The 25,689-nt window shown below is 44.8% G+C and overlaps 1 protein-coding gene across 3 annotated transcripts in view; it reads right to left on the reverse strand.

Moving 5' to 3' along the window:
* Positions 1 to 812: 812 nt before the first annotated feature.
* LOC111251475 (uncharacterized) overlaps positions 813 to 25,689 on the reverse strand; it is a 74,529-nt gene continuing 49,652 nt past the window's right edge. For all 3 annotated transcript variants that reach the window (XM_022808073.2, XM_022808074.2, XM_086989989.1), the window contains exons 2-4: positions 9,400 to 9,644; positions 4,661 to 4,783; positions 813 to 3,722 (exon numbers count right to left, since the gene is read on the reverse strand). In XM_022808073.2, coding sequence (XP_022663808.1) covers positions 3,321 to 3,722; positions 4,661 to 4,783; positions 9,400 to 9,644 — 770 coding nt within the window. In that variant the 3' untranslated portion in view covers positions 813 to 3,320. The remainder of the gene's footprint in view (positions 3,723 to 4,660; positions 4,784 to 9,399; positions 9,645 to 25,689) is intronic.

The following is a 25,689-nucleotide window of genomic DNA, read 5'->3' on the forward strand; positions in this document are numbered from 1 at the left end:
AAAGACCTCCGCTTTTGTCATAATTGGAACATGTGGTTCAGTTACCCATATAAACCTCTGTGAAGGAATTGCAAGCAACATAGAAATAGACAAGAAACATCTAGATAGTTATTATTAGTTGGGATTCTAAGAAATCCGGTTGATTGAAGCTTTAGATTAATCAATTTAGATTTAGATTAGAGATTAATAAATAAAATACGTACCTACCAAGAAATTAAACCTAATGATTGGGGTAAATTGAGATCGGATCTTTGGCCTGATGGGGCAATATTCTGTTCGATTCAACTAGGACGCACATCTCGCAGAGAAAAGTGGAAAAAAACGAATAAGGTGTTTCGTACGACTTGGTTATCTCGGTCGGTTCTTATTATTAACATAGAAAATTTCAGGGGCAGAGTAAATGTAAAGGTCATTTTTAGGCCCCATTGGGGTATCACTATTTGATATGTGCATTAAAAGCTTTTATCAATATGTTTAGGAAACAAACGATCGATCGTTACCGTGCCCTTTCGTAGAAAAATAACTCTACAGTATAGTATCGTACTTCAATTGTGCTCTGTTGGGTCAGAAGATCGAGTTAACCAGAAGGCCTGGGAGATCAAATGAAGTTTGGCATCATGATGTCATTATCATTGACTCAGTGTAGAGAATTATACGTCCTTCCCCAGCTTCATCCCCCTGTTCGATTGCCTAACCAGTGCCTTTTCCCGCTATGTATGCTATTTTATATCGTGCTAATGAATAACTTGTATAATTTAAATGATGATCGTATGCACTGAATAGACGAATGCCAATGAAATAAGGACACGAAATTAAGTAATCGAGTTGATTTTTTACACGTTTTTATTGGTATTTTTCTGTTATTTTTTCTGCCTTCCTCGTCCTACTTCCTCTTCCCATTTCTATATTCTCTTTATTATTTTGCCTTTTTTTTTTCTTTCCTAGTTTACCGTTTTGTTCACATGCGTTTTTACATACGGTTTTTCCGCCATTTTCTTCCACTCTCCAGCTCGTTCTCTACCCGCTGATATTTCTCTTTCATATGCATCTACTCTTCGCAATATGTTACCTTCAATATTTACACTTTACATGGTGACTGTACAAAAATAGATCTTTATAGTTTCTGTTGCTGTTGTTGTTGTATTTTAATGATTTGTTGTGGTTGTCGTTTTATAATTCGTTATCATCTCCTCGTTGTTATCCTCGTGACCATCTGTGCCCCCTGATCCTTTCAACCATCTACCGAGTAAGAACTCAGCTATTATTAATATGATTTTACCATTACGAATAGTTAACATTGTCATCTGCGATTATTATCCCTTGTTCTCTGAACTCTAAGCTGTTGTACACAAATTTCTATTGGGCATTTTGCCTACCGATGCGCGACTTCAATGGTGATGCTATTGCAAACCCAATTATTGACCACTGTTTGTTGTAGATTCGGCAATTTCTAATTGAAGCTGCACCATCGTTATGCTCTATCGTTTTTTACTTGTCGCTGTAAACGATGGGCATCTGTCGTATCAGAAAATATCATGTGCTTGGAGATAAAATGAACGAATGAGACGAACATCTACAACCCTCGGCGTTGCAGCCGAGAAGTTTGATTTGATTCATTGCTGAACGCGTGCGGCACCTTCAGCTACGTTGGAATAGAAAAACTATTATAAGTTACGATTTAGTGCTATTCCTGCTTCTAAACTCACTTTGTGTAACGTCGGCCTTCGCCTATTCGTTTGATTTATTATAATTAGAACTTTTTCAAAGAAATAAAACAATACTGTTAGTTATATGTTGAATTGACGGCATTAATTCTCTCGTAGCCATCGCCGTCACCATCATCACTTGCTCTATTTCTGTCGTCGTCGGAAATTGGATCGAATCGACGGGGAAGTTTGTGTCGACCAGCATCAATATTAAAATAAATACTATGTTATATATACTCTATCAGCATTGAATCCATCCATCCATCCATCTATCCATCCATCCATCCATCCATCCATCGCCAATTATCATTTCTCGTCATGTCCCGGTATTTACCGGTCGCATGGTTACAGTGCTCCTACGCCGTAATACTAATAATAAATTACGACTATTTATAAGTATTAATAAATTACATTTGTAATAGTAATGATCAGTAGTATGTACATAAAGGTGTAACGCCTCCACCGATGGAGGGCCAATCGGAGCATGTCTTTGAGTTACAAAAGAATCTACAAAAAAAATGGGGACTGCCACCTTCGATTTGTTTTATATAAATAGGCGAGCAACATCATTCAACGCTGAAAACAATTGTTTCGGATCGTATATTACATTCAACAACTACCACACGACCGCTTAGAGTCGTTATTACTAATCATAATAGAACCCTATCACTAGTATTTAGTCAGACAAGACCTGCGCAGTGACGAATCTTATTTTTCTATGAAAATTCCATTAAAGCTAAAGAGGAGTCTTGTAGTGTTTTTGCTGGGACAAATGAATATCATACAAAACGGCTATAGCAGACAAATGGTGTGGGTAATGATGCTTCTTATGGCCATGGGAACATTGATTTGTTGATGCGAACTGGGATAATCGTAATGAGAGCATGTCTTTGGGTCCGATTAGACTATCAGACTTTACGGCCCACTCAAGAAAAAAGCAGTCGATCAACAACTTGGATTATTTGGCAAGTGAGGTGATCACTTCACTTATTAATGGCAGATTATAATGGTGCGGCGGCGGAGATTTCTACTTAAAAAAATTAAATCAACCTGGAGATGTGACTGCAAAACTCCAGGAGAAAAGTGTGCGCGGCTGACGAGCCACGATGACGACGACGACGACTCTTATCGATCAGACAGAAACGATGACCTAAGTCCGGCGGCCGCCATAGCAGCGCTGGTAAAGGTAGAAGGATGCCTGCAGCTGTAGCAGGAAACTGTGGGATTTTTAACAAGTGAGACTGGTGCACCCCAGCCGCTCACATTTGTGGATAAACGATATCGACCGCGGCTAGTCCAGGTCGTCATATTCGTTCAATAAATACATTGTCATCGTTATAAATTCCTACCAATAAAATACAGCTCCGCGTCGCCTACGATGACGATTACCACCAAATCATTAACTAGACGCTTGTTTATCGCCCTGCAGTCGCATCTGCACAATTGTAGTCTACATGCAATTCAGCACTGAGATTTGACTAGATTTCAAGTGGGATGGTCCTGGTTATCATGGCACGCGCGAACTCCACCCCACCGACGTGTCTTTTCACGTCAACGTTATATATATATATATATATATATATATATATATATATATAGGGGTAAATTGTTGTCCTAATGTGACTTTGTTCGATTTGCGTTGAGCACATTTTCAGGCCGCTTTTCAGGATGCTTAGCGAGACGTGTAAAGAGGCGGCTGACGTATTCTGTTATGCTGATAAAGTCACGTAAGATTACGTAGTCCCTAAGCATGATCTGGTGCTCTCCCAATGCGTCGACTGGCTTACGTTGCTCCACTGACATAACATCGCGAAGCACATCGGGATCTTTACGGATTTTGAGCATGCTGATGCTCATATCGAACTCACATAGCAGCTGCTTAAGTGAGTTTTGGACCTCCCTGAAGTGGCCATCGAACCCGCCTTTGCGGGTGAACATCTGATCGAGCGTCGCCTGCTCCAGGCCCACCGCGTAGTGCTGCAGATATCCGTAGACCTTGCGAAATGCTGTCGTTACCTGAAACAACAAGGCCCCTTGTTAGCGTCCGATCGCCTTACTCCATTGATGAGTTGGCTCAAAGAAAACGGCTAGCTACTACTACCGTGGCGACTATAACCGCACAGATACTTTGCCGACGAAGATGAAAATACCATATTATGGAAGTTTCGTCGTTGTTAACTGGTTGTTGTTGTTGATGCCTTAAGCTAAGACGAGACGCACCATCGACTATAGTGCTTCTTTAGTATTGATCTCCCGTTTCACCGGTAGCGATGCCGCTGCCACAGCTATCGCCACCATATATATATATATATAAATGCGATATATATAATATCTATCGTATTTCTTTGACTTTCGTCGACTTCAGACCCGTGGCTGGCCTACGCTATCGTTGTCGCTGGGCTTCGCGTCCGACAACAACAATAACAGCAGGCGGCATCGAGGCATATGGATGTCTCTACTATATATGGTGGGTTATTGTGCGCGTGTGGTGTTAGTGACCGCACAAGCAAGGAAGCAGCCGTCGGGACGTTAGTCCTTGGCCAAGACGAAGCTAACGTACATTGGCTAACAGGTAAATTTGTATTCAGTTCGAAATTATAGTAAAAAGCAACGCTATTTCCTCTAGTGTTACTTGTACTGTTGCTGTGGAATCCAATCCTAGCCTCTGCCAGTAGGTACCAATTTTCGTCCGTCCGTTCGTCGACGAAGGAAGAAGCAGGTATGCATAGTCTATCTAAGCCTTAACATGGAACCAAGGTGGGCGAAAAAGCATATACCTTCTGCTTGTTTCAATCTATATTTGTTCTAGATTTTTATTCCTACGGCGAGAAGCAAGCTCTTCTACGACCACTAGTTAGGCGTAAACTCTAACGGCAGGCCGGACTGGAGTATCGTCACCGACGCCGCCTTCGGAACCGGTACGACTTCTATCTATCGCAAGATCTAATACTTACATTCATCTCTTCAAAGGTCTTCTCAAAGTCCTCTGGGGTTGCAGGTGGCCGTGGCAACCAGTCATGAACATATTGTTGATAAAGACTCTCAAACGATGTTGAGTCGTTATATCGATTTTCCAACTGTAAAAGCAGGCCAAACATTGACATTGGTTAGCTAGCTCGAATTCATTCACGGCATTTCAGCTTTTTTATGTTCTATCATTAACTGTGCAATTTGTAACTTTTTATCGGTTCGAACCAGTCCAGTAAAAATCAACGAATTCATTATTGGCCAACCGTGATCCAATTGATCTGACGATAGTGGCGGCCACAAGTGATCGGGATAGCTAAGAAAAGTGCGAGAAGCTTCTGAAACACAGCCGTGCCACTCAAAAACGCCCGCTGTGTTTTCGAGGAACAACGACGGCGACGACGACGACGACGACGACGACGGCCTACTAAGTGGCGGTAGGTTGATGCCGATGTGCCGCGATTACGGTCGGCCGAAAGGAGAGTAAAAGCGATAATGGTAACAACAGCAGCTGTAATGACAACAAAGTTGCCGCTTGCGCGAGAATACTAAAGCAATACCATACTCTCAGATTATGCTAGGCCATATAATGTGGAGCTATATCGAAAGCGAAGTACAAATTTGTATCCGGGGTACGACAGATGCCATTGCGTAGCGGCCTTCATAATAATGATCATTTTCGTAGTGTCGATATTAGCGATTGCGGTGAGAATATTGGTGAGTTAAGGTGATGCCGTCACCTCGTGTCACGCTCCGCCTGGGTTACAACTAACCCATCACAATTATCATCATTGCTGCGTGCATGCGTGCGTGCGTGCGTGCGCGCGCCTCTTCGTATGTCAGCGGTCGGAGTACGCGCGTTAGGTCATTGCGCCGTACTCGGCTGCTGCTGCTGTGACGGTAGGGTATTGTGGTTGCGTACTGACGTTCCGTGGTCCGTGCGTGATGGACAGCCCGTGTACGGCTAACTTGGAGCTGTTTACTTGTGAGTGACTTGTGCGCGCTGGAAACCAGTGGCCCCCCAGCGAGAGAACGTAAGAGGGCCAACTCAGAAACTCCTATACGTCATCAAATGCCATTACCTCCAAATTGGACAATAACTCTGCCAGCTGAACGAGTTGGGTTGTTTTTTTCTAGGTGGAAGAGTTCGTAAAAGTTAAGAAAAGAGTGTGGGCAATATATATAGACGAAATGTAGCAGCGGCCGATTAGCAATGCTGTCCCGATGCCGCAGTAGGGGCTGCGTGATTAACATGAGTTGACTGGCACGAGCTAGGCCCATTACGCGAACTTATATTTGAACCCGTTTGACCCGAAAAGGGATGCGCGAAAGTAAGCGCCGGAGATGAGCGGCCAAATAGCTGAACGCCGCTTGCTTGCTTCGGGTCAACATGATGCCTAGGGTATTATGAGGAGCTATCAGTACGAGAGTCGAATAAGAAAGGAGGATCCAGTAAAAGAACGTTTGTTGCTGCTGCTGGAGAAAACTGTTTGGACCTAGTACAAGTTAGCTGGCAGCTAAGAAATGAAAGATTAAGTGCCTCAAATTACAGCTGCTCGACGTACGAACAGGCCGGCCATCGAACTAATCGTTACGGACGCTGCAAGAACACATGTTACGCGCTACTACATAGACCTATTATATGCATACATACATATAGGCATAGATACAGAGGCCAAGCCAAGCCGTCAAGCTGAGTCACCACCATGAGGTGATCCACCTAAGACCTATCGAACTGACAGACTGACCAGCCTGGTCATCCGTCCAGCCCATCCCGTTCGTGCTTTCGATCTCGTCATTTGCTTATTGTGTACCAGTAGCAACGCGATGGCAGAGAGACTGTTCCTGTTGTTTTAATTTGCTCGTTAAAGGAGACAACGAAGGCATTTGAATTGGTAGAAGTGGCATGAGCGGGATCTTGACGGGGACGTCCACTGACCTACTAGGGATTTCCAACCTCTCACTACCTCACTGCTTCCGTCTTATCGGACTGCAACGGCAACGTTAAAGCTCGCCCCCTTACAGTATCCTATAGCTTTAGTAAAATAATCAAGCTATTGAATATTGCTACAATTCGACCGCTGTCGATGTACGACAGAATGCGTTGAGTTTAACGTAATCGCTGCTACCGCCTGCCCCGGCAACGGGGGTTGCTTCGTTCCCCATATAAGCAAAAGCAGCACCAACGGATAAATGCAATTTTCGGAGAAAAGAATTGCCATTCGTTGTTCCTGCCCGTGCTGCTGGCGCCGCTGTTGTTATTTCGAGTCAAGTGCGCTAATTCCCTGGAATAGTCTCTGGGTCGGTTCATGTACCAGCAAAATCTACCCTTAAATTCGTGCAACATCGCATGATCCGGTTGAAATAGGCGTGTAGCAGCAACATCAGGAACTAACAGGCGGGTATAACACAGGGACAAGGAACAATCCGGAGGGGGGGCTGCACGTCGCCACTGGGGTTAGAAAGGATATTGTTTTGAGGGAGTACTAGTCCAGATGAGTGGAGAGATCGATGAGTTTCCAGGTAAAGCCGACGGGCAGTTGCTTGCCGGATGGATATCAGAAATGGACCGAAGAGAGCGTGTGGAAACCAAGGACATCGAGCAGTCTCGTTTATTCATTGGCTGCCCCAACTGCTTCTCCGACTGGCTGCTGTTCGGACAGTTTGGGGATTCCCCGGAACCATTCTACCCCCACATATCAACCGTATCCCCGTAGCCCCATCTCAGGAGCAGGTTACCCTCTCCCTCAAAGGACCTGCTTGGTCCATGTGGTTCGCACGCGACTCTGCCGGCGTCCGTTTGTTGCACCTACGTTAAGGCTAGTAGTTGTGGATACGCCATAACCATCATTACCAAATAGACTGGCGCAATGTTAACTGTCAAATAAAAATTAGTCCGAGTACTTATCACCTATATCATTTTGATACGATGCAAACAGCACTTCTGTTAAAAATAAGGCATGACTATAAAGGTGAAAAAGTCTCTACCTGTTTTCCGCTGTCTGTCAGGCTTTGGTTCCTTCCTCAGAAGAGGCTGCCTGTACGAGAGGTACGAATGTATTTACAATTATTTTTAAGGGATTCACCACCGGCTTGTCGGGTGGGGTGTTTTTTCAGTGTAGTGGCATGTACCGTAGAAGAGGCCTAATGGCTGGCAAGAGCTAAAGGCGCACGCGGAAAGAGTGAATGAGAAAGCGACCGGCTGAATGGGTCAGCTGGTTACGACCAGTGTCTGCCGGCAAATGGTCATCGTTGTTGTCCTGCCAGTGGTGGATCAGAATGACCGGTGTCGTGCCGTTGTCACTGCAGCGAAGAAGTGCAGAGAAAGCAAGTAAGCTAGTAGACCCTGACCATGGAAAGTTGCCGTTGCACAGATGCAATGAGTCCAGCGGACTGACTTTGTGGAGCGTGCCCGCTGCGTCGTCGATTCGTACTCTCACACACACACACACACCCACCCAGACTCTCGCCCGCCCAGGCAGTAACACGCGGCTACTGCAGGACGCGGCCTGGCGTCGCGACGGTCCTGCTACCCCCACCCATCGGGCGTTCCAGGAAGAGCCCAGAGGAAGAATCCTCAGCCACGAGCTTTCACCATCAACACCGACCGACCAAGTAAGCCAGCCATAACATAGTAGCAGCAGTCAAGATACAGTAATCGGCGGCGGCAATAACGCTGGAGGTTGTAGTGGTCCTACTGAGCCAACGAGACAGTCGACAGCGGCAGCAGCAGCAGCAGATACCACCATCGTCTCCGAAGAGGAGTCTGAGGAGAAGGCGCGCGGGGCGATGGGGGCAACAGGATAGACTGCGCGCGCTCCATGGAGTCATAGCGAACTCATCGCCTGGCGTCAGAAGCCCATGACCGCTTAGCGAAGTAAGCAGTGGACAAGGCGCTTCTCAGAAACAACTTGTTGGCAGTCGTAGGGCTGTCGGGCCCGTTGACTCCGGAGAGACTCGAATGATGATGATCAGGATAATACTGCTGCTGGCGGTTGTAGTATTGCCATGCGACGCACTCAGACCGAGTCTTCTTGGGTAAACCCTGTGCAACTCTTACGACTGGCGGATAGTGTCGCACGAACAGGCAATAGTACCAACAGTCACTACTATATGTCTGTATCATCACTGAGACAGTCGCAACAAAGAAAGCACTATGGTGCACAGTTCCTGTGACTTTCCAATTGGTAGTCGTAATTTACTTTAGCCTGACATATTGACAGCTTTGTTTGCAAAATTTTTATTAGACTGTTTGATTCAAATCAGCTTTGTCAGTGTTCGGGCGTATAATGTACAGTTCAACATGATACTACTGCTTCAGTCTTCTGTAAACGTAGACGTAAAGCAAAAATCACACAGCCAGGCGCAAAGACGATGCGATATTTCGGTGACTCTTTGCACTATCATTATTCTGATCATTTCGGAAGATATCGGCTATAAAGCCATCAAGTTGCAGCTAGAGAATCCGTTTCAACGGTTGGCCAGCTAAGTCGCTCGCACTGAATATTAATGTGATGTTTATGATATGTGCAATGTCAATCAGTAAAAAACAAGAATAAAAAAACTGCTAGCTAATAGTAACAGAAATGCAGACATATACGATCGCTGATGGGGCTAGCTAAGGAACTATGAACACTTTAGGCGCGGAAAATCATATTTCAATAATAATAATAATAAGAAATGTATATGTACATATACACGAATAAAGGCGAAAATAGGTACTTACGAAGAGTTTTTTCTTGTGGCCAGCTTCCAAACTGCTTATTCGAGCGTGGCGACCGATCTCAAGTAGGAGTGACTGGAGCTGGCTCCACGTCTTAACTTCAGGGATATCTCCCAGCCCGTCCTGACCGCACGGTGACGTCCAGGTAGGAATGCCGTTGATGACGTGACCGCTGCCTCGGCCACTGCTGCTTTGAAGGGGAGCCGAGATCGCGCCGTCAGTCCACAGAGAAAGCATGCACAAAAGCACTGAAAGTGCAAAACCGGTCATCGTTCCGTTAGCACCGAACGAACCCATGTCACATGGACGAGTCAACAGTTGATGCCGACGAGCAATATATAGATATATATACATATATATCTATAGAGTTTATGTATTCCTGAGGCTCACTGGCACTAGGGCTCACTGAACACAGATGAGAACGGAAGTGAAAACTTTATCTTTGGTGTGATTAGACTACGGGAGCTCTGAGGCTATTTAACGTTTGAGGATTTCTAGTTCAAACTAATCTAGCTAGACGTATCCAAGCTTCACACATCAGATATCGCTCGGGCAACTCATGTGATTTAACCGCTTTAACATTAACCGCGCCATAGTTTTGTATCGTGTGAGGGCAGCCCTGGCGGGCAACCCTCGCCCGCTGGAGAGAGGGCGCTCAGAGAAGGAGGGATCACACGCGAGCCGGCTTCAGCAGCAGCAGCATTAGTATATTTTGCCGCTTGAAGACTTCACCGGTAAACGAAATCGCCACCGCCACGACCGGTGAACGGAATACCGACCCAGCCGACTGGGTTAGAGTGACAGACCGAGAAGAACTATATATATATATATTGATAGATGTTGTCTTAGATAGGGTCTCTTGTAAAGTGGGTATATTGGCAAGCAATAGGTAGAAAAAGGATAATGCAAACACTTAATCGCATCATACCGCCGTCACGTCGGTGGTTTCTATACAGCTCTAAAGAAGTAATCTATGATGATTAACAATAGTTCAATGGAACCTAATGAGTAAACCCGTGATAGCCGATGTCATGGTCAGTGTCAAGGCTGCGCGTGATACGACACAAAAAAATTTCATTCACTGTTTCACTGGGTGATGCAGTAATAGCGACGAAGGCTGAACTAGACACGCTTGGTTACCTTGAAGCTTCAACGCCACCATCGAAGTGTGAAAAAAAATGAAACCAGAGCAAAAATTTAAAAGGACGTTCTAACAGATTTAAGATAGAGGCTAATGAGGCACCTGACAGCTTTGTTTCATGGAGAATTTCGCGACCGATTGTTGATCTATTCCAGCTCTAACTGTGCCATTTTTCTTTTCACGGTACCCTATGGGATGGATTTATGCTGCACATATAATGGATTCCGGCATTCTGTAAAATGTTCTTTCTCTATATGCTATAACACGGGTTGTTTCATTGAACTTCTGCTGGAAGTGAACTAGAAAGTTTTAGATTTTGTCTTTCTTGAATCGTTTATGTTTTAGATTATCGATGTGAATTTTCAACAACACAGAGATATTTTCCACCCAGTAACCCTAGCAAATTTATCTTTTTTCATCAGATTCAATCCTGCCAGAATTGTTGCTTCATTTGAAGTATAGGGATGTACATCTGTCGACAAAGTATTAACTTAGTGGAAGTCACTCATATGAGTGGAATTTTTTTGTGTCCTTCAAGTTTTCATTCAAATTTATTTGTGTGTTATGCTGTTTCTTAGCTGTTGACACATTAACTGTATCTAAGTTGAAGTGCGTTTTTCTCGTACTTTGCTTAACAGTTTGCGTGAACACACAGAAGCTATGTGACCTTGTGGCAGTAATAACAAACAATGGCTCGGAAATTGTCTTTTTCGGTCCAGTTTTCTATTGTACAAGTGCCGGGGCATAGTTATGATCTAACTATTATTACTAAATTTTTCTTTTATTTCGCTGGCGTTGTGTATATTTGCCCTTTAAATTTACGAACACTGAGTTATGTTTGACACCCACTTGTACATATATATCTCAAAGCTGAGGAAGTATCTAAAGGTTTTATTGGGCTCACTTTACGTGTGGTCATTTGTTTACCATGTTAACGTGTCTTTAAACCCTTGTTGAAATTGTTCTACAAAACTCCCCTGTAATTCTTGTAGACATCCAATGATTCATCGAAACCTCGTACACAGACCAACTAAGTTCGCCATTTTTTGGCAGTTTCCCGTCATGTGAGGCAAACACACGTCCTGAAGGACGTGCGTTTGCCTCACATGACTTTACTCGTTTCCTTTAATCTCTATTACCTATATATGCCATGATACTATACTCGAGACTACATGCCCGTGACCGAGATTTAATCTCTGCATGGTATGGTATTGGAGCATTAGACGGACAAATACCGTATCCAATAGATAGAGTATATACGAAGAGTATGAATTGCCCTAGGGTGCGGGTGCTTCTGCGGCCGAGTAATAGCAACGGTAGGAGGCACCATCTGTCGACTACTTGAACCTAGCCGTGCGTAGCAGCAGCTTTTCTTTGTACCCCTTCAGCATATATATGTATATACATATGGTATGGAAACGTTCCGAATGAGCGCAACTGTGTGAATGAGCAGCAGATAAACAAATCTCCCATAGAAGCGGGATCGAAACAAAGAAAATAAACGTGCTAATGTGTCTGGCCGTAGGCTTCCTAGTCGCCAGCTCCACCGTTACAACTATCAGAAGAAGTACGTTCAGCTCATTGGTGACCACAGTAGCTATTGGGGACCAATGGACGTCTTAAACGAGTTGCCAAACGAAAAACTTTATCAAGCAGTCGCCGACTAAAGGCAGGCGAGAGCAACAACCAATCTTGCTATGGATAAATCTTACCTAAAATAAATTCGATGATAATACCGTCGTTTAGCCGGGAGTCCTAGCCGTAATGGAAAGGTCATATTTGTCACGTTTAAAGCCTGCTGTATACCTGCTATCTGGCCACGACTACGTAGAAGGAAGCTCGGACAAAAGATGTGAGATGAAAAACATGCAACCCTTGGTTCTATTTGCTATCGATCTCAAACGGATGTGCAGAAAGAATGTGCCCGCGTTACGAGAAGCCGCTACTAACAACTAATTAGAAGGGGCAAAGCTTATCCGTTCCACTTGCCTTTTATGACTACTATACGATAATGCTGTTCTGGATAATTGGGGACTTCATATGATGCATACTGTCCGACTGCAGGACAAAGTAGGAGACGCATTGCATCAATATAGGCAGGGTTATTTTTAGCAGAAGCAACGAATGATACGTTTATTAGTTTGCATCATAGACCTAAACGTCTTGCGAGCGGTCGTCAGACACAGATTGATAGGCTCAGAAGAAGCCTTCAAAGCCCGGTTCCTTTTTACAGTGATACTGTTATATTGCTTAAACGATCATATCGTATGGTATGAAGTTCATCGAGGCCGCAATAAGATCGCAATTATAGATTCTTTTTTTGCAAATAGAAGCTAAAAGTAGGACCCGTTAGTTTTACGAGAAGAATTTACTTTTTGCAACTACCTTGAGCAACCCAGAAAGATTAAATAACGTTCTATAATCGTCATCGTTATGACTATGGCTTACTTCACCGATAGCGATAGTTGAAGCATTGCAAGCAAGGACAGGCGCAAGGATCGTTGCGGCGGTGGATAAGGACGACGCGTACTCGTTAGAATCCGAACTCCAGTTCCAAGTAGGAGCCAGTACAAAGCAAAGATAGCCAGTTAAGAGGGCTAAGTCCCTTCTGTGTTCCCGGTTGCCCCTGTTTGATAACGACGCAGTGACAATGGTGACGATAGGTCGATTGGATAGGATCGCTTCGACATCAGAGCGTGTCAAATTCCGCGCATAGCTGACGACGACGCGTATTATACGATACAAATACTATAATTATGGGCGACGACTGCAGCGCCAGTAGCAACAGCCATTTTATACTCACTAGGCCATATAACGACGCACGCGCGCGCGCGTAATGCATAAAGTCGGCCGACTCTAGTAGTCATAGTAGAAACAGCGGCGCGAACGTTTTTCTCTATGCGGGCTGCTATTATGAGGTCCGCTTGCGGCCGTTCGAGTGGCCGGCTGAGGCGAAACTGTCTGTTAATTGCAGTGGAGTCATCGTAGGAATACGACGCCGCTGCGTCTTGTGATCGCGTTAGTCCCGCTCTATTGCATATGTATCGTCCTAGTTAGTCAACGACAGAAAGCAATGACTCTCGATGGCGGCAGCGGCGTCATGGTCGTGGTCGTTATTTTTATTGTTTTGACAGGCATTTTTTCGTCGCATTCGTTTATAGTGGCTGTATGGCTACGATTGATGAACCAGCGGATGAGTTTTAACGATTTGATACAATATGTATGTTTACTATGCTATAGATAGATGGGAAATTCCGTCCGTTGTACAATTTCGAAAAGAAAGCCTGTGTTGTGTCTGTCCGAAAGAGCTCAAGTGTACATTTTTCGGAAACATTACAGAAGTTCAAAATGAAGCAAACGCGTTATCTATTCTTGTTCGATAAGTTCGACAGACAAAGGAACGTTTGCTCGTCTATCTATACCTAGATATGTGTGTGTGTCGCGTGTTGTACACAATGATCAAGGGGGCTGAGCGCTGCGGTACAAAAGGAAAACTACATCCGTCACGCAATTTTTCTTGCAAGTGATTCAGAGATGGCTGCAAATAGATCGGTATCATCTGATCTGATATACTGACTGACTGTGACGAATAGGCATATTAATATTATCGGTAGTGATATCAAAACATTGCTTTAGAGGCAACACAGTCATTATTGTCATAGGTCGCCACTTTTCCCTAATCGACCAATGCCGATTTTGGTAAGACATCTTGAAAAATATTCGGATTTTTCAGTGCGCTATACTAAAAGGCGGGCGGGGGAGGTCTAAGCAGAAACTATATATAGTGTCTTTCTGTACAACTATATACCATAATGGTTAAAAGTAGCTGCGCTCCGAATTAGGCAGCGAGAAATTGAAGCTTCGACAACCTAGCAACTTATAAATCTGGATTTGCCAATCTTACAAACGAGTTCAAGTTAAGCTGTACACAAATGGAGTACTTGTTCCTGAAACTAGAAAATGAAACTTGTTATCTGATACATTGCAGGAGCCCGTACTCGTTTTTTTTTGTGAAATTGGAACACACGCCGAAGCTCTTCAAACGACTTGCCCCGCATCTAACATAAGTTACTGGTGCTCCGAGGCTACCTGCCATAACAGAGGTCACCTTAGATACTATTATTTTTGTCAAATTTTCGCGTGGTGCTCACCTTGATTAGTCACTTTTCAATTAGATACTCGCCAATCATTTTACATTACCAGCAATATAACGGCCTACAGAACCCGACTAAGTTGCTCTGTTGGTTTGTCTATGTACGTCACACTAAAGCATTGTTTTAAAGTCTACGCGCACGTAAATGTTTGCGTGACGCGTTGATAGATAGAACCTTGCAAAGCAAATTAAGTAAATAGGCAACATGGCGCATTACGTTAGCCTCCCTAACTCGTTCCTAAAATACATGTAAACAATAATTCGTTGAGCACAATTGATATGTGTCGGCGCACTCGGATCAGGCCTGCTGAAATATTAGGAAAGCACATATATATGTATGGACGTGTGTCTGTGTCCGTAACCTCAAACCCCGAGATAAGAAAATCGCAGAGCATCCTGAAACGTACAAAGTAAATACGCCCCGCTATGCCTAAATACTGCTGGCTGGATTTACGACAACGGAAGTATTGCGTCGGGTAGCTTCGACCAGTCGGAAAATCATGCGACGCATGTACCAGCATCGGAAGCTTCACAAAATACAGCTCTCGCATGATAAGTCACCGTGTCAACCAGAACGACTTGCAGCTATTGTTACGTTTGGGTCTACCGGATCACTGACGTAACCAGGCCTCTGACGTTTTTCACGCTCTGCATTTCGGTGAGACTCTCGTTATTATCGATGACAACAACGACCACAATACGAAAAAATGGGTTGACGCATTCGTATCGTGACAAAACGTACTATGCCAGCGTACTTAAAGCAACTAAAGGACGAAGATTGTCATTGGCATCTTCGTTGTAGATAAACTGATGCCAATCAACTGGTTTCAGATGACGATTGTTTTTAAGCACTTGTTGTTATTTTATAGAAACAAAAAACATCTCGCGCAAGTTTATGTGCCAAACATTGGCTTATTTAGAAGATCTTAACGATAAGCTTAAAGGGCCAGACCAATAATGTTTCGAATGAAACAATTTCGCTTAGAAGAGAAGTCACCTAATACCGACAAAGTTGTTTCGAGTCGGCTGAGAGAAAATGTGAAATTTTCAAATAGTAAAATGAATAGTCAAGTTAGAAAAATATCTGAGAACGCCTATAGTGGATCTGAGCTGAATTTTTCAGCAACTGAATTGTGGTGTCAACACCTCAAGAGACGCTTCAGAGCGACGTTTTCTGACATAATGCAAAGGATTCAAAGAGCGCGATCAGAAAGACTTCCCAAAAAGACCGTAGAACCCCATAGAAGTAATATCGGGTCTGTAAAGACTTCGCAAAAGCAATTAATGCGAGAATTCTAGATAGATATGACCACCGAAATTTCATCACCAAAGCAAAAGTGTATCTTTCGGTGTCCGCTCTTGGGCGGCCTACAGTGTTACAGACCACACATACAAAGACAGCCAGACTCAGACAGGTGGCGGGTGGGGTAAAAAAAAAAAGCTGTCTGTCGCAACACAAGTCCTAATATACAAATGTCCTCTACGAATTTCGTTTCGACGCCACCCTGATCCTACACCGAAAAACGGTTCGTATGCATTCGTTGGGGATCCTTTTTATAGCGCAGAGATAAAAAAAAAAATCAAAACCATTACTGGACCTAGAGCAAGCTAAGACTGTCATCGGCATTGGGCACATTCTACTCGTACGCCATCGCAGTTACAATGGAACTTTTTAGCTGTTGAAGTTTGTAAAAATAACAAAAGTATCGGACGCAGGTAATGAACTGGTCAAGTACATTCACCTTCTATAGAGGTACTTGACTCATGTTCGCATTTGAGGCTTTATAACAGAGAAGCTAGTTGGCGGGGCAAATTGCTGGCTTTGTTATTACTTCTAGTCGTACTATTATCCTTTCGATTATAGGGCGGTAGGAATCTATTGTAACGAAGGCTGTGTGTTTGTCCACATGCATGCTGCGAATGTAAACACCTAGGCCTTCTTTTCAAAACTAAATAAGCAACAAGGCTTAGGTCCGACCGAACATACTGTTCTTTGGTGGACTTCGTAGCAAACATATCTTTCTCTCTTTTGGTGAGAAACACTCGAATCGAAAACGTTGAGTGGGTAGCCGCCAGCGTCTTGATACTGCGCGATCTGCTCAATGATAGGTACAGCTAACATCTCCCGCGTATACTAAGTAGCGAACGCCTACTTTGAGCCTTCGTAGTCGTTGTTGTAGTCGCAATAGCAGTACTTCGGTAGCCGATCGAGGGCTGCATCAGGTGTGTAATGGCACCTGAACCTACTGCCATTCGATAGCGGACAATAGCCCCACACTATGCTCCAATAACCGAATAATCGAGTTCATATACTGTACGCTAGTTTACGGTGACGACTGACGCCTTTGCTACTTTTCTGTTTTGTTGGCATCGTCCGTCGAACTGCTGCTGTTCTATCGAACGATGATGACTGCCACTTGTTAACCGTCGTTAGGCGCTGGGTTCGGTGATTGTACTGTGGAGTGAGTCCGATTTTCATTTGTGCTTCACTGCAGGAGGACGAGGGCAAGGCACAAGTACACGCAAGAACGAGCAGACAACACGCGCATCTTCTCACTACCTTCTGTATTAGCTGTGGCAGTTTATAGCGGTCGCCATATGAGTGCGACCCTAAGGGCTAGCATTTCTACTGCCCTGTCACAAAAGCCGCGATCGCTTTTAGAAGCAAACCGAATTATAGTTAAACTACTAAAGCCCAAATAAATCAAGTCTGGGCGTTCGGTTAGCGAACGGTGTTAATATCGGTAGATGGCTGGATCCATTTTAAAGCTTCCAGCTAGAACCATAGTGATATAATTAAGAAAGGAAAATGGAAAGGAGATCAACTGTCCTACCGGACCTTAACCGGTCGAACAAGCTTACTTTGCAGCCTGGACCATTGCTGCCTAACTAAGTCACGACCTTCAAATGTGATGTTTGGGAAAGACTTTGCTATGTAAGGATCAATGAGCTCGTACTTGAGATCGACGAACTCTATGTTCTAAAGGAAACTACCCGAGCTGAGACGATCGTAATTGCCGCTATTTAGTGCGACAATCGTACGGTACGTTCTGCGTTCTTGCAAGTTAAATCGGTCTACAGCCTAAACGAGTGCATCTAGGAGCAAACAAGATATAAAGCGAGATGTCTTCGAATCCGCGATGCTTCCCGGTAGCGGACCCATTACTGTGTTTGAGGTTGTACCCCAGTGAGCGTGTGCTGTAGTAACAGGTTCTAATTTGCAGTCAACGGGCCATATATACATACATTTATGTGTATGTATACACATATATGTACATATATATAGACGGCGAAACAACGTGAGGTGATGCTTAGCTGGCTCCTTCTGTGAAGAATCGACGTCGTCCTCCTAATGGCGTACAAGCACTTCGAGGTCTCGCTCGCTCTACCTCATCTAGATGCAATGTGTGTTGGCTGCAATGTAACGCTGTGCGAACTGTATAACACTGTGCGATAGCCAGTCGAGCAAGCGAAGAGAACCGACAATCATCCAATTGAAGCGAACAAGAAATGACTTCAGTGAAGTTGCGGCCTTTAACAAAGACCCTTCAGGGAAGTGGACATCTCTGGCTTTTGGCGGCCATTTAAAAAGGTAACGGGTTACATTGGCCTGTCCGGTACACAAACAGCGCATAACAACAATGATCAACGAGGTGGCTCGTTGCTGTACGCAGAAGCGGTTTTCGCTTTTGAGCTGAAAAAAGAAGGGAAAGGAAGAGACAGAGTTTTTGCACTGAAGTAGCCGACTGAAGCAGAAATCTACATATGGCGTAAGATTGTCAAAGCAGCGAAGCTTTGGTTATTCCGCCCGGAATCGCCTTTCGGATTATAACTGGTTTCACACGACGCATGCTCCTTCTATGAACCATGAATAACACGAGGGGATAATAAGTTGAACATCACAGTTTGTAATCAACCGACATCAACAAGATCTTGACAACCCCGAGCTGAAAACACCGATTCTGGATAAACTGCGGTACCTTTGAAATGTTAGCTCTTATTAGAGAGGTATCTCGAACACTACAGAAGAGCTATTTCCATTGAGTTGCATGGAAGAAAGGTGGCATCGTTCAATTTACACGCAGCGAATTGCGGTTCGGCCACTTGTGTACCCTTAACCGCCATTAGGTGGAGACAGGTCTACCAGGGAAGCGCTACCACGCTTCAGATTCAGAAGTCGGATAGCTTACTGAAATCAAGTGCTTTGCGGATGAATGAGATCCCCGCCTCCCCAGTGGTCAGCAGATGTTCGCCACTTGCTTTGATTGAGCCGTACCCTTATTGATGGCTATTAAAGCTCGTACTCTACTAGATGACCTGTTCGTGGAGCACCTCGGGTTATCTTTTGTTGATACGGTGCATTGTGGGGAGAAATTTTGAACTCAAGAAAGTAGTCTCCATTTATTAAAGATCAACCTCCGCTTTACTCTTTCAGGTAACCACCGTAGCCGGGAGGCATACAAAATCGAAAAGGGATCTTGAAATGGATCATGTGCAGCTATGCGAAATCAGCCATAACGTCGTCTATTATGTCTGTTTGCCTAATCTGACCTTGGCTGATGTACAGTCGAGTAAAGGCTAGTAACAATTTTCCAGACTTGTTCGACATTACCGAAGACCATGCACAATAATGCCGCGATCCTATACATACTGCCAGCCATTGGGAGTTCGAGAACAGTTCATTATCCCGTCCGTGTGACATAAACACAGTCACCCCTCCGTTGACATTTGCCTACTTTCTCTGCATAGCTTCCCCCCTTCCTCTTGAATATATACATTTAGACATATATGTATATGTTGAGGCTCTTTTCTGTTGACTAGGTCCTTTCTGCTCGTATACTTGCTGGCGCACATAGTCGTTGAGGCCGAAAAACACTCAGAGGGATATTTATTATTATGGGCGAAACAACCACTGACAAAGTTCAAATACTTTTTGCTTTTCTTTTTATCTGGTCGTGTTTTGTTCCGTTTTTTTCTCTCAGTGGGTGACCCAACGTTCGACGCGAAGGGGGGCGGCAGACCGAAGCGGAGACGTACCGACCTGTTCCTCAGTCCCCTTTCGCTGTCTCCCTCGATTCGAACCTACGCCGTGCTCATGTGTGCGTCCCTTTTACGTCCGTCCCTTTAGTCGTTGACTCGGACACGAAGTTTCGTGTCGTTCCCGTAAACCCTTGAAGAGCTGAGGACGACCACGACAATGGCGAGGAAGCACTGGGGCTGACGGTAGAGGGGAGGGGGGATATGTAGACAGCGGTCGACTGTCAAGTAGTCGGTCGTCTGCTACAGAGCTGAAGCTCGTTTACGATGTCACCCACCTAGTCATTGTGGCACCCGAATGAGATGTATATGGTGACATACATGACCCGACAAAGGCGGTCCAATGATTCCCGCTGCCAGTTCTTTGTTCCAAATATAGCATCACTACCATCGTCATAATCGTGGACAACAACAACACCAGCAGCAGTCATATAAAGTATTTCACTCGACTGGACTCCACCACGCATGCGAACGTATGTACATATATACCAACACGCATACGTACATAGCGGCGACCGCCACATCAGCCACGTCGACCTCGAAATCTCGCTGCCCCTAGAACCGTTTCAATCTAGGCCACTCTGCCGGGGCCTTACCGAGCCATTATCACAGCCTCAGAGATGACGTAAAATGTGCCAGAACTTACTGCCTACTTACGTCTGTGTGTCGATGATCCAGTGCCAAAGCTACAATGCGGCTGGCAGACAATTGACAGAATTTTTCCAGCGGGAATACCCACTTATCCATCTACCCCTATATCGCTAATTTTTTCCTCTTTCCCAGGTTGAAAAACGTTGACAGACAAAACAATTCGGAATGCGTACGGATACTTCTCGGATATCAATGGGGCCAAATGCCAGAGGCCGACGGCCGTAACATCAAAAGTGTCCAGTTTAACAGAGACAGGTATAGAATCGGTGAGAGGAGCATGTGAGATTGGCGAAGAAGAGAACTTCATTACACGGCAGGGATGAACGTACCATACACGGAGTGCACGTTGCACATTACATGTCAGGTAGTGTCGCATGTGATCCGAAAAGACGGGGGCGGCACTGCTATAATTTTTGTACAGTAAAAATAGTGCCAATAGTAAGTAGGTAGCTTTTTTTTTAAATGAAGCCAACCGACATATGCATGGTCGGCAATAGTTGCTTGAGATCAGTTTTCGCTTACTGTTCAGTGCTGCTAGCTTTTGAATGAGTGAGTATGTCGTTAGCGGCTTAGAAAGAAAGTGGCTGGCTGCCGCGCCAAGCGGGATACGATATTCCTTATGCGAAAATACTGCAGCGGTATGCTGCCATAACGTGACGGGAGCGCGGCGTTTCGCATGTGAAGTAGAAAAATCTACAAATGAAGTTGGTTAAAAGATGACATGGCAAAACGTGTTGGGGGAACCGCTGTTGAGGATGAGGTATGAGAACAACATCGCTTTTGTTCAACTTCTATATCCTCATCTATCGATTTACTGAAAAACCATCCGTTTGTGTCTGGTTTACTTTGACCACTTGAGCAAAAACGGCTTTGACTGAGGGCGGACTCGTTCGATTCGAATCCACATACGACGTCTCCTCTTGATCCTCCACGTCTCAGCGTTGACGTTAAGTCAACCAGCAACAGCAGCAGCAGTAAGATACTGTATCAAATAGCGGCAATGACAGCATTGATTGCTGATGGCACCGAGAGGTTTGCCAATCGATGTCAGACGACCCCTCTTTCTTTTTTCTCAAGACCATTTGTCGTGTGCTCACCATAGTTTTATTATCGCTGTCGTTGAGGGTCTTCAGGTTTTTAAAACGCCGGCAGGTCGCCCTTATGCTTCAGTAACATATCGCAATGAAGATCCCGTTGAGTGGAGCGCTCTGTTCGAAATTTTCCTATTCTTACCTTTGCTATAACAGCGAAAAGGCTGCGAAAGAGACCGGCCGTTAACCCCTTAATCTGGTTATGAAAAGATAAAGTAAATTTCGTCAAGCGTACACATCATTCAACTTGGGACCCATATTGTTTTCTGGTTTGTGATCATTTGGATTGGCTAAAGATGTCGCGTGGAATCGGGTCTGAGCACGAAGCTGCCAATTGGCAGAGGATAATGTAACGTATATAATAGCCTCGTAATCGATGAAATATTGATGTCTGATTACATTAGTACAAATCATTTTGCCAAACAGATCTTTTGTAAAGTTGAATTTTATAGTTCTTCGACAACTTGGGAGTTTTTTTTTGTATTTCTGATAGAAAATCCTTTGCTTGGTCTGATTGAACGAATTAAATTCAGTTCAAATGTTTCGGTTTCAAATCTCGGGCGCTGGAGATCTAAGCAACGACAGCCGCGGCGCCTATTAAACAATGCCGACAGCAGTGAGAAACTGGGGCTAAGCTCAGGCCCAAGCATGAAGTAACAAATGCCTCCGAAGTACCGTTACACCTCGATGTCTGATTAGCAACTTGTTATCAGCCAACCAAGCAACAAAAGGATTAGCGGGTAATGACTCTCCTCCTAATCCGCTACGATTGGCACTCCGAGTTCATTCAGCCCCATAATACAGACCCATAGGAGCCACTTCGACTATGAGCAAGTTTCAGGCAAGTTTGTGCTAACTTGCCGGCAATATCTAACCTTGAGATTCAAGAAACTTTTTTAGCGCTCTACAATCAGAATTTTTTGTAAGTTATCAACTAACTACATCTTGAATAGTTGCTCTGTACTGTTGTCGCGAGGATTAGGTATCTGCGGGTACGTAGGTTAAAGTTTGATGTTTGGAGCGTGTATAAACAAAGCTTACGGTTATTAACCTTCATCATGGTAGAATTCAATTGATGCCTGTTCTTCCTACGTCAATACTGTATGGCAACAACGTTTGCGTCTAGTATTATTATAGCACATATAAGAATCACCATAAGGCTATCATGGTCGGCTGAAACGCTTACGCACATTGCCATATATCCACTTACACTGCCAACTAGCTCCACTTGCCTCTTATATGAATTTGCATGAAGTCGCAAGCCTTCTAGGTAACAGGCCTATGCTTATGTTAATGTTGACATATTGCTGTCCGTTGTTAAGGTAAATTAAACTGGTGGGAATAATGAACGTTGCTATCCAACTTACTGGTTGACCAGTGACGACAAGACCTTATAACGAATAAAAATTATATGCCATTACGACCTCGGATCCAGGCTAGTGGGCGTTATTAGCTAGCAGAATACGTTGAAAAGTTTGTCGCGGCTACCGGAAGTAGTATGTGTCTAGGCCCTTAGATAACGCAACTATAAAAGATAGAACCGCTTGATGCCTTTGCGACCTTTACGTTTGGAAACACTTGTCGATTCATAGTCATTGTCAGAAGGTCTATAACTTGTAGTTATACTTTGGATTTTCGCGTGAAGCGAGGCCATGGACCATGAACGTTTGAAGTACAAGTTGTAAATATGGTAGGAATATTGATATGATATTCACCGAGATAGTATTTCAGGAAGTACGCAGAGTTTTCAGCAAGGGTATGGTGTTTCTGGACAGTCAATGTTATTCGACATGACGATTCGATCAGGACGGGTGACCAGCGCGCTGAGCGTTGGATGCAAAGGGTACGAGTAGGTGTCGGCTTCCGGTTCGTGTTCGCTCGTGCGATACCTTCCCCTCAGGGTTCCGTACCGAAGATCGACGCACCTTTTTGCCTTCGCCAACCCTATGTCAATGGACGTCCCACGCACGAGGCACAATTACGATCGACACTGGCTAGATAATGCACATTGACCGGAACATGGAGAATATGACGCATGCGGTGACGTCGTCCAGCGCCCCTCGTGGTATTACGTTCACTGCATGCACGCACGCACGCACGCGCGCGTGCGTGCAGTGAACGTAACGCACCATAGTTGCGGCTCACCTACATTCGACCTCTGTCGCACCTTCCTTTGTGAGCCCGTCTTGTCGAGCCATCACCCCCACGACATACACGAATTGATTCACGGCTTGATCCCGTCATCTCAATGGTTTTTCGACTCTTTGCGGAGAAAGCAGCTAAGGAGAGGCGGAGTGTATGGGTGATCGCTACAAACGCTTCTATCGTGCACTATCTACATAGCGAAACGCATCTATCCAAATTTTTGTTCCGATACACCTCGAGTCGCCGCAACTTATTTGATCATGTTCGCCGCACTGCCGACAGTCAGATAGCTGGTCTGATACTCCAGACAGGAAGACAGATCTAATGGGTGGACTACTCCCGTTTCTCTGACGTGTAGTAATGGCCGATGAGCCGACGCTGCCCGTTGCCTCTGAGTGAACGGGTTGAACTTGAAAAAAGGATCGGCAAAGTTTCGTTCTCACTGGTTAGCATCGCGTTGTTCGACTAGTAATAACAGCAAAAGTCAGCCTAAGTGCGGAGAAAAAGAATAGACGCGTATTGAATTTGGTGTTTCGTTGTTTAAGGTGTGTGTGGTCGTACCTTTGTTAAACAGCCATTTCCTCCCACGGGTGATCTGGTAGGAGGCTGCGCGGCAGGAGTTCGCTAAGCAGAATTCTAAGCTCCGTTAAGAAGCTATGAGCGTTGCTAGTTTTTGCGTTTTCTATTTCTCGAGATTACCTCTTGAGAAAACAAAGACTAATTTCGTCTTTTTGTTAGACGAACGAACGAACGAACGAACGAACCGAGTAGACTAGCATCGCCGATCCTCTACACCAATCTATCTAATGGTGCATCTCTACACCTCAATGCCGATACTGCTAGTTGCTGTCGTCAATCGTGACAACGAGCGTTCCTCGGCTAACAAGCTACTTCGACCTCACACCCATTTATACGCGAAAGATGAAGTGTACCTATCTGTGCTAGGTCAAAGCTTTCATCTGTTTCATTAGTTACTCTGCAATCAGAGTCACTGGTGAACAGAAAAAAACAAGAGCACAATAACAGAAATGCCGTATGCGATGTTCTCAACTCGATCCGAACATGGCCAACGACTATCTAGTCAGACTTGTTGTTTACTATGAGATGGATGTTAATAGACGCCAACCCAACACACGCGGACAGATTTTCACATTTGACGAACTTGTCCATGGGACTGAGAACAACGCACACTGGGCCGACCATCACCGATGTGACATGGACATCAAATTGCAACTTATGGAAACAACAGTTTAAACTATTATGCCTTGTTGGGGTCCTCTTCTGACGCCATCGTCTCGCCAGGCGCTGAGCCAGCTCTCGTCCGCCTAAGCTACTATAATTATGACGTCAGTTGTAGTGGCAGGTCGTCAAAGCAAGCTGGACGCCCCACCGCGCGTGCACAATATGGTGCGCGGGGGTGGCGACGGCAAAAACTTCTGATCCGCACTGAAGGCTCTCAAGAGAGGAACAGTAAGACCTTGTCTGTCGCTGGAACTTACTGAATTGGTCAGTTAACCTTACTACAACAGTAGCATTAGAGTAGGTGATGGCGGTGGACCAGTGGTAAGGTCTTGACGCCTGAGGCTATATCAGATGTGCTTTCCCCGTTGCGTATGCTTAGCGGCTCATTGTAGAGAACAACTGGAAGAAGGTGATCACGTGTAGTTTAGTCGTTTCTCTCACCCAGCCTATTCGTCATTGTCCGCTTCCGACCTCCACAGCAACTTCTCGTCCGACAGAAAGCAACAGAATCCGAGTTCTTATTACTACTACAGTTCGGCAGGTAGCCAGTTGTCAGACTGGTCCGTCCGCCACCACTGATTGACGAAGATCACGCACAAACATTTGTAGACGAGTGCGAAAAACATAGTCTCCTTCGGCGAAATCAATTAGGCTGGACGAATGCTTAAGGAAGAACTCCCCTGCCTGCCCTCTACACAGGTATATATCATACAGGTAAAACGACCTTCTCCTTGAACAGCCCATCGATCATGTGCCGTTAGACCGCTGCTCTACGATTGCGAGCCTGTGTTCGAGTGATTGTAATCAACACGGGTCGCATACTCATACGGGCA

This window comes from Varroa destructor, unplaced genomic scaffold (genome assembly GCF_002443255.2).
Source record: "Varroa destructor unplaced genomic scaffold, Vdes_3.0 BEIS01000005.1, whole genome shotgun sequence".
NCBI classification, from domain to species: domain Eukaryota; kingdom Metazoa; phylum Arthropoda; class Arachnida; order Mesostigmata; family Varroidae; genus Varroa; species Varroa destructor.